This window comes from Macrobrachium nipponense, chromosome 34 (genome assembly GCF_015104395.2).
Source record: "Macrobrachium nipponense isolate FS-2020 chromosome 34, ASM1510439v2, whole genome shotgun sequence".
Lineage (NCBI taxonomy): Eukaryota > Metazoa > Arthropoda > Malacostraca > Decapoda > Palaemonidae > Macrobrachium > Macrobrachium nipponense.
Genome location: NC_061095.1, coordinates 1,141,287 through 1,151,590, shown reverse-complemented (window position 1 = coordinate 1,151,590; position 10,304 = coordinate 1,141,287). Strand labels below are relative to the sequence as shown.

The window sequence follows — 10,304 nt, the reverse complement described above, 5'->3', positions numbered from 1 at the left end:
CTATCTTCTCCCTTGATATTTAATATTAAGACCTGGGATTACTACCATATATAGACCTGATGTAGACCTCCAATCAAATGGAGTTTTTTTTTCTAAAAGTCATTTTTTTGCTAGATATGAATTTTTCAATATGGTAAAAAAATAAACCCTATAAATCACGAGAACAAAATTTATAAAAAAAAAAAAAGACGAAACAAAAATTGGAAAAAAGGGCTCTATTTGATTGTTCTATAATGTCTTTCTGATATATATACCAAATTTCAATGTTATAGCTTTAAAACTAAGTGAGGGTGAGGAGGATAGATTTTGAAGGTCAATAAGTATAGTTTTGAGATACAGGCGTTCAAAGTTTTCCTTCATATTTCTATAAAGACAATGTTAATAAATAATGATTATTTTCAATGTATATTTCTTTTTTGTGTATTAATAAACCAAAACTATTTTATTTATCATAATTTAATCATAAATGATGATCCCTTTGCTCATATATCGTAGCCTGGGGCACTGCTTGAGGCAAGATGGGGCACTCCTTCCTACGTAACCCCCTCTCTCCCCTTCACTAACTCTGCTTATTACAGCGAATTTTCTTCTGTATGTTAGCGAGATGTTTTCCTTGTATTTTCCTCTTTGGCTTGATGACATTCTAGCCGAAACAAAGATAAACAAACGTAAATGCAAGAGAATGTCAGAGGTGAAACTCGAAGGTGTACTCTCGTTTTACAAAGACAATTTAATAAATCATGATTATTATGAATTTCATATTCCATTTTGGGTATTAAAAAACCAAAACTCTGTTATTTATCATAAATGAAGATCTTTTTGCTCAAAGATCGTAGCCTTGGGCACAGTGTGATGTGTGCTGTCAGGCAAGAAGCGGGCGTTACTAGGCAACCTTCCCCTCTCTCTTCACTAACTACGCGTATATTATGATATTCTGTAATAATACTCGAGCGATTTTTCTTCGTCTGTATGTTAGCGAGATGTTTTCCTTGTCTTTTCCTCATTGGCACGATGAACTTCTTGCCGAAACATACATAAACATACGTAAAAACAAGCGAATGTCACGATGTGAAACTCGAACGTGTAAATAAGCGCCTCAGTGGCGTGGTTGGTATGGTATTGGCGTCCCACCTCGGTGGTCGTGGGTTCGATTCTCGGCCATTCCATTGAGGAGTGAGAAATGTGTATTTCTGGTGATAGAAGTTCACTCTCGACGTGGTTCGGAAGTCACGTAAAGCCGTTGGTCCCGTTGCTGAATAACTACTGGTTCCATGCAACGTAAAAACACCATACAAACAAACAAACAATCGAACGTGTAATTTACTTGAAGTCTGTGGTCCTACTGATTCATGGTTGAACCAGATACTCGCTTCTGCAAGCCACGGAATCTCTACAGATGCCATTTCTCACAATTTCTGTGCCAATAATTATCAAAATTTACGGTTACAGAAGAAATATTGCATTTTTTTGTACGGATGAATGTATTAGGCTTATTGAGTTATGTTTACTAATTACCCTGTAACTACGAAAGAGGAATTTTGACTAAATATTTCTCATATGTATTCTCAATTGCCATATGAAGCTCCATGAATTTTTTCATGACTGCATTTTTCGCCCTATACCACCATATATAGGGGTTCCGGCCGGCCCCCTTAAAGGCAAAGGTTTTTTAAGGTTTTGTGTCAACTTTTACCATAGGATTTAGTTCTCTTCAAAGCATTAGTGATTTGCAATACTTCTATGAAAAGCAAAGTATCAATGACAGTGGTGAAGTTCCCATCAGTACCTGATAGGTTGTTTTGTTTCATGATGGAGTAGCCAGAATGAAGAGACTGTTCCTATACGGCTGCCTTTTACAAAAGTAAGACTTGAACAGAAAACTGTAGATGATTGCAAAGGTTCTATGCGGAATTCCTCGGTGTAATTATAGTTTTGGCAGACCACTGAGCCAACACGACTGGCCTGAAGGATGTGTTCATTAGTGATGAAGTTTAGATATTAAATTACTGTTTAAACATTTCAATTTGGTGAACTGAGAATGGATTTTCTGCAGTTTATTGATAATGAATTCTTAATGTTATATGTATAGATTTTAATTTTCTTTGTGGTGGTATTGCTTTTACTATTTTGAAGTTTACAGATATTTTATTTCTATGTTAAAAGACTCTTAGTTACATTTCTCACAAAGATCCCCTTCTCATCCTCCAGTTTAGTAATCACCACAAAAGGTACTGAAAAGAAATGTGGATTTTCCAGATCATGTAAAAGTTGCAATGCAAGTGCAGTGCACCAAGTTATGACACCTTTGAAAAATTAAACTATGGGGAGAAAATAGAAAAGTTAGTTTTCACATTTTATTGACCATCAATGAGTCAACTGTTCATAACTTTACACTATTACATACACCAAACAAAATACATTTCCTCCAAATACTATACAATTTACCAACAAAGAAAATACTATACAATAAGGAAAGTATACAGTAACTTCAAAAGAAAATGGAGCAGTTGGCACAAGTCCTTGGAATGTAACATTACTGTAACTTCTAGCCCTGACTACTTTTAATAAGCATACGACACATTTGTCTTTATTATGCTCACGACACCTGTAGTAAATGAATATTTTATGTACAACTGCACCATAATTCAAGACTTGTGCTAATCAGCAAATATTTCAATGCACAGACTACAACCTGCTTAAAAACTGATACAAGATGTGGTGAAAAATATAAACACCCCATTACCATTATCCTTATTTAACATAATTTACTTCTAAAAGACTGATGCTGGTGGGTGGAGCTCAACAATATTTAAGGACAGGTACTATTCTTAATACTGAAAATATGTGAAAAATATCACAGACCTGTCTTAATTACACCGGGGTTTAGTATTTTGAAGCTGCACTGATCTAAATTCATAAGATTACAGGCTTAAATTTTGCTTCCAGCATAAGATCGTGTATGAAACCTAAGATAAGCAGTCTACAAATGAGCCATGAGCAAAATAAATTACATTTATGGTGGAAATGGTAATGGATTACTTAAAAATGCACAGCAGATGTGAACATTTCAGTACATATGGCCTAGCTATGGACATACCACACCTAAAAATTAAGCACTTTTGTAATTAATTATGCCTTTTGTTTATTTATAAATGACTCGTGTTGTGTCTATGCACCAAGAATATGACTCCAGATCAAGCTGACAACTGACATACAACCAGTTAACAGGTTCGGAAAAAAAATTACAACAATAATGTACAGTGATCGTATGTCTACTGCGGTCTGTCTCTGGGATAGAATTCGGCAAGAGTTGAAGCTGGAATACGTTTGAGCATCTCTTTGGGGAAGATACGCAACAGCTGCCAACCAATGTCCAAAGATTCGAAGATGGTGCGCTTCATGTAAGGGCCCTGTGAAATGAAAGTTTTCTCAAACTTGGCAAGGAACTCCAAGTACAGCAAGTCATCGGCCGTCAAAGCTTCTTCACCCACGACAGCCTTCATGGCCTGGAGATCTTTACCAATGGCGTAGCAGGCGTACAGCTGGTTGGATACATCTGAGTGATCTTTCCTTGTCATGCCGTCACCAATAGCAGATTTCATCAATCGAGACAAAGATGGCAGCACGTTTACTGGTGGGTAAATCTGTCTGTTGTGCAACTGACGATCAACGTAAATCTGGCCCTCGGTAATGTAACCCGTAAGATCAGGAATAGGATGGGTGATGTCTGAAAATGAAAAAAATACATAACTGAATGCTACCACAATTTAGCTTACCTCCTTTCCATTAAATATTTTGAAAAAACCCTATGTACACATTATTGAAACTATACGTAGAGGATAAGCAAATACTTAATCTACTGGTAATTTCAAGTAAACATTTGAGCTATGAGATTATATTCTCTTTCTTGGATCACTTAGAGTAACTTAACAGCTCCATGTGGGATTTACTAAAACACTTTTGAAGTAATGTACAGTTTACCTAAAGACATCTGAATAGTCCCTTGTGTGTATAGTTAACAGCACCATAGTTGCAATCCTTACTAGTATTAAGGAATGCACCATAAAAATTTACAACAAAGTGAAAAAATAATACTAATAATCTTGCATAAAAGTCCTATATACTCATACAGTACACAATAACATGCTGGGGCAGTACTTACCATCATTAGGCATAGTCAAAATAGGAATCTGTGTGATGGACCCTTGTCTTCCTTCTACTCGACCGGCACGTTCATAAATAGTGGCCAAATCGGTGTACATGTAACCTGGGAAACCACGTCTACCTGGCACTTCTTCACGAGCTGCTGATACCTGTGAAAGGTAAAACACTCGTTCAGCAGTTATTAAACCATACGACACCCGTTGTTTCAACGATTTCTACAATTCAGTGTTTGAAGACTTACTAAAATTAGAGCTGTCTTCTGGTGTCATAAGGAAACCAAACATGAGCAGCTAAAGCTAGCACCAAACATACTACATTAATAAAGAACTAGTATTTTCTAGACCTGTACACAACAATTTATCAATAGTGTTCAAAATTTTTGTGTGTGCAATTCATAGGTAAAAGCTATGCACTATCATTGTTTTGTCTTGCATCATAACAGTTTTAATTCTTTGAAGTACTACTACTATTAATTTAAAACCATTTTCTCTTATTTGCTCCTTGACAACACATTTTAGCTATGCATTTTCTTGTCTTTATAAGAGCTAGAATTGATAATATTAATGTATGTACAACACTGCTCTTGTTCTCTAGGATTTTACAGGACTTTTGTCTTTGATTCCAATGTATCAGACCTGTGTTACCCTTTAAATATCATAGCATTCTTAGCATAGTTTGCTTGATTTGAACGGAAGTCTGGAAAAAAAACCCTTGAACTTACCTCTCGCAAAGCTTCTGCATATGAAGACATGTCAGTCAGGATGATGAGAACGTGTTTCTCGCACTGGTAGGCAAGATATTCTGCAGTTGTCAGGGCAAGTCGAGGAGTGATGATACGTTCAATTGTGGGATCGTTGGCCAAGTTCAAGAAGAGGCACACATTCTCCATGGAACCGTTTTCTTCGAAGTCCTGGAAAATAAGATTAAAAAATGGATTGCCAGTTCTAATAATTTCATATGCTGGTCATGTTACTCAAATCGGACTCAATTAACAGTCGTACTATACTACTATTACTAGAGTAAATTTTAAATGTCTTCCTATAATCTATGATAACAAAAAATCTTTTACTTACATCCAATGCACTAATATTTTGCAATCAATATTCTAATACCAGTTACTTTCGTAAGCTGATGCTAATTCTTTTAACGAGCCACAATTCCAATTCAGAAAATACTAACTCAAATCTTGATAATGAATGAAATCTCCCCTTAAACATTCAAAATGACCCGTACCTGCTTGAAGAATCGAGCTGTCTCCATATTGACACCCATAGCAGCAAACACAATGGCAAAGTTGTCTTTGTGGTCATCCAAAACACTCTTTGTTGGAAGTTTGACCAAACCGGCCTGACGACAAATCTGAGCTGCAATTTCATTGTGGGGTAGACCAGCAGCCGAGAAGATGGGAATCTTCTGACCTCTGTGGGTGGGAAGGGGCACGAAAAAATCATTTAGCTACTTATTAAAGGTAATCTTGGCAATTCTTACTAAATATCTTATCTTTAGACAAAATTCTATGGTATGTAAATGTAAGCAAGACAAATTAACTTTAATGAATGACATTACTCTAGGCTCCTTATGAAGATATTCCCTAGAGGAAAATATGTAATATAGTAACTTTGGAGAAAAATGTTGATATAAACTGACCAAAAATGCTCCTAAAAATCATTCTAGTTCATGAATCACTTTATCAGCATTTGTTTTGAGAGTCAGATTTGTTGTAAACTGAGAAGATACTTCCAATAACACAAATGAAACAATTGTTAGAGAAGGTTTTAAGTCAGATGGATGAAAGCGAATGTGAACACAGGTTTGAAAAAGGAATTAACAGGTTGTAGCTAGGGGCCGAAGGATATATATAGACAAATTAAACAACTTACCGAGCAATGGAATTCATCACATCGATGGAGGAAATACCTGTCTGAATCATCTCCTCTGGATAAGTACGGGACCAGGGGTTAATGGGCTGACCTGAAAGATAAAGACTTTTGTTAAACTGTGGCAACATTCTTACCACCCGAGAGTGAGAGAGATCTCTACTCTTGGGAATTTTTAGTTCCAGTTACCTAGTTTGTGAATACAGCTTACTAGTTTATTATTAGTAATAAAAAGTTCAATTCACCGAGTAGTGCGGAATCAAATGATATTTTCAGAATAATAATAATAACAATAACAATAATAATACAAATTTCAACTCACAGAATAGTGAAAAACCATATGCTCTCATTTTAATCAATATCATTAGAAGAACTTACAACTTTCATCTTCAATGAATGAAACAATCTTCAAAAGGAAACCAAAATCATACAAGATCAAGCAAGAAAACTCCTAAATCACTATAACTTCCAAACATTTCATAACTGCATAAAGAAATGCTTCAGCACACACACAAACTTGCCTTGAATATCCAAGAAATCCTCAGCTAGCACAGAAGGTCCCTGATCAATGGGCTTACCGGAACCATTGAAAACACGACCCAACATGTCCTCGGACACAGGTGTTCTTAAAATGTCACCAGTGAACTCACATACTGTATGCTTCGCATCAACACCAGAAGTCCCTTCGAATACCTGAAAATGTATGATGGTCATTTCGTGGCAGTATTTTGAGTTTTCACAAGTACTGTATTGTGCCAATACTAGGAACATGTGAGACGATGAAATTAACTAATAGCCTATATAAATAGGATGCACATAGCACCATGATTCCCCCTTCACTTACTATACTACTGTGATTGTTTAGTTCCAATAAAGCAGTAGTATATAGTAACTAAGTCTTCTTGTGTACCAATTTCTAGCAATAACAAAATGAACTTTGTCGTCTACTGTATTTTGATCGGAAAGCCGTTTTCTACTTTTTAACTGGAAAAGGTGTCAGTTATCATCATGAAATTATGATACTGTATACTCACTATATTAGTTACAGTCTCACTGCAAAAATAATTTTCATGAGAAAGGGTGTAACAGTTTATTTTTATAATTATGCTAAAGCACACAGACTACTGATAAAGCCAACAAGATAAAATAATCATACACTTACTTTTAGTCTTAAATATCACTTCACAACAAATAGAATGAAAACAGTGACATAGTATGAAGATATTGCATTCTTAACAGCTTATTAATGTCGCTTCCTTTAAATTTCATCAAATATTTTGTCACTTTTAATGCCTCTATCTTACAGGGATTCATATTACCTAAAACAGGTATGCCTACGTATATTGTTCATTTAGAGACATTTCAGTTATTTCAGCAAACACTTGCTTTACAAAAGCCAATCAATTACTTCTAACCTCTTCCAGACAAGGAGGGATAAGGTATTAGGATGATTTTTAGAGTTCAACACACTATCTCACCTGGACGACAGCTTTGGAGCCGCTAACTTCAAGCACCTGACCCTTTCTTTCTGTGCCATCAGCCAGATGTAAGTTTACAATTTCAGCAAACTTTGGAAACTTTACATCATCGAGAATAACCAGAGGACCATTTACACCGGTGACAGTTTTGTAACACAGACGTGGCTGCGCGATGTAATCACGCTGCACGGCAGCCACATGCTGGAGGTTCCCTAAGCTCGTCATTTTCTGGAAGAAAATGGGAAAACATTAAAACCTGTCATGTATGAAGAAGAAGAATCGAGTCATTATTACGTTCTATGAGTAAAAGTCTGCCAAGGTCTTTTTCACTACAATGTACACCTTTTATGCAAAAAAATTTATCTTAATTCCTGTCAGAAAATACAAAGGTAATTCTAAAGAATAACTCCGCACGGACTGCAAGGAACGTAACCGCGAATACGACATCCACTAGGGTTTGGGGCGTCCAATGTATTTCACTGTGTTTAGTACTGGCCCCTGGGGGTTAATTACAGTCGACCACCCAAAAATAATGGTACATTCTTAATAAGCAACCCAAATACTAAGGAAATGTAATTTCCAAAGAAATACCTGACGCGGAGTTATTATTAAGATTTATCAAAACAAGTAATTGTAAAGTATTCTGAATTACATTCCTACCTACCTTGCAGTATCAATGAGTGTTTTAGGAATGAGAAGGAAGATTCATGCAAGATGTTTCAATTTTATCGACAAATATTGAAAATCAATTTAAAAATTTGGACACCATAGGTAAATAAAATTATACCACACTATATACCTATGACAGACCAGGTTCTTACGCCTCTTTGACAGGCATTTTAGGCATCAATCATGCGCATCCACAACTAAGACCTACTATTGCTTACCAATGATTTCCAATACTAGTTTCATGCCATTTTGCAAGCTGGTTAATAGGCTAGTAGGCTACCTATATTCAAATACCTACCTAAAAAAAGCAAGTCTACCTCAATGAAAAATAGAACGCTTATCCTAAAAGAGATAATGATTGCCTTTGTTTAAATAATTTAAATCAATAATGTAATATTTTAAAAAATGATGGGATATAACTTAGCCTATATTGCATTTAATGGAGGTCCTACCCTAACCTAACTGTTGGCCTACCGTAGTAGTTTTTAAAATTTATAAGTTTAACAATGGACAAACAAGTAGCAAGCCTTCAGATGTAATTCTGCTGAAACAAATTAGTTTAATATATTCAAATGGAGATCTGGGCATCGGCATCCTTGAGCTATACCCTAGGGTAGCCCTGCCAAGAGAATATGACGAGAAATCCAAAGATTATTTATAAAGCTCCATGGACGTACTTTACAATCAAAAGCAAAATACGTCGAGGAGGTGACGCCACTTACTTCCTTTAAGCTGTAAAAATGAACAGGGAAGACTGACGTTCACTGTACACCATAAAACACTCGAATTGGGCACAATACTCACCTATACGGTCACCGATTACAGACACAAAACAACTGCCGCTGCTCCTACTGTCATGTGATGTCAGCTGATCAATGATCGCCAGTGTTGCCAGACTGTTTCAGGGATTTTCCCTAAACTTCCCCCAGTCATGTGATTGTTTCATCCCTATTTTCTAACCATGAATACACCCGTTCTGTCAGTTTTACGTTTTTTGAATAATAAAACAGCAATAAAATAACAAAGTTAATTCAGTTAATGGGTGCGTTGCATAATAAATTTGTTTATACTAGTAAGTATAGCGACGAAGTAATGCTGGTATAGTCGAATTTCACTGTGGAAAAAGCAGCAATTGTACTACAGACCTGCTCTGAAAAATGTATGAATCTTATTAAATGTGATATAAAATAAAGGTCACATATTTTTATGATGACTTTCGTAGCATCTTTTCCTCAGAGACCTTATGTGGTCTACAAGGGCTCTATAGTTTCATTGCTCGTCAAGTGGACGGCTGGCCCCATTTCCAATATATTTTTTACTCTCCTTTAATACTTAATGGTTTATTTTATGTTTTACTTATCATTAAACTAATTCTCCTTAATATTCCTACACGGTTTCATAGGTGATGTCTATTTGTTATGATATCTTGAGTCAAAATCTTTTCCCCTAGGTTGATCACGGGATGCTTGTGGTAGGGACATTTCCCTAGCAATGGCAACACTTGCTTCCACGTTCCATATCAGAATCGAAAGTTTCAGTTGGGTCTTTTCGATTCATATATGGAACGAACCTTTCATTTAATTGTTTAGATTATGGTAAAAACGAATTTACATTACCTATAAAGCTATGAATCTTTTTAGATAATTGGAATTGTAAAATACATTTTGTTTTGTTGGCTGTATATACCTGAGCAACGGATATAAAATGTTCTATATTTCAGCAACTGCCGACATACCAAATTCACCCCATTTTATAGAATTTTAATGAATCTTTTGATTAATTTGGGTATTGCCTTACACTGGCGCTGTTTATAATACTATATATATAGTATATATATATATATATATATATATATATAATTATATATATCTATATATATATATATATATATATATTATATATATATATATATAATATATTATATAGGGTATATAATAATATAAACTTTAAAATACCCAGCTGGGGTTTAAAAGAAGTATTTGAAAATTTTTAGCAAAACAGTGGTATATGGACGCTCTCCGAACAACTGGGCGATATTGCTTTCAATGTGTAAATTCAAGCGTTGAAACTGTACTCGAATTTTAACAATGATTATACAGGCTACAATACTGCAATA

At 35.3% G+C, this 10,304-nt stretch overlaps 1 protein-coding gene across 2 annotated transcripts; it reads right to left on the bottom strand.

Annotated features, from left to right (window-relative positions):
• Positions 1–2,340: 2,340 nt before the first annotated feature.
• Positions 2,341–9,094, bottom strand: LOC135207797 (V-type proton ATPase subunit B). 2 transcript variants are annotated; one of them, XM_064239623.1, is made up of 8 exons: positions 8,993–9,094; positions 7,520–7,747; positions 6,563–6,734; positions 6,045–6,135; positions 5,398–5,584; positions 4,886–5,074; positions 4,163–4,313; positions 2,341–3,727 (listed from the first exon to the last, which is right to left on the bottom strand). In XM_064239623.1, the coding sequence occupies exons 2-8, from the start codon at positions 7,742–7,744 to the stop codon at positions 3,273–3,275; spliced, it is 1,470 nt and encodes a 489-aa protein (XP_064095693.1). In that variant the 5' UTR covers positions 7,745–7,747; positions 8,993–9,094; the 3' UTR covers positions 2,341–3,272. The 2 variants fall into 2 exon arrangements, with proteins under 2 accessions (XP_064095693.1, XP_064095694.1); XM_064239624.1 differs by having other exon boundaries at positions 8,911–9,031.
• Positions 9,095–10,304: the final 1,210 nt, after the last annotated feature.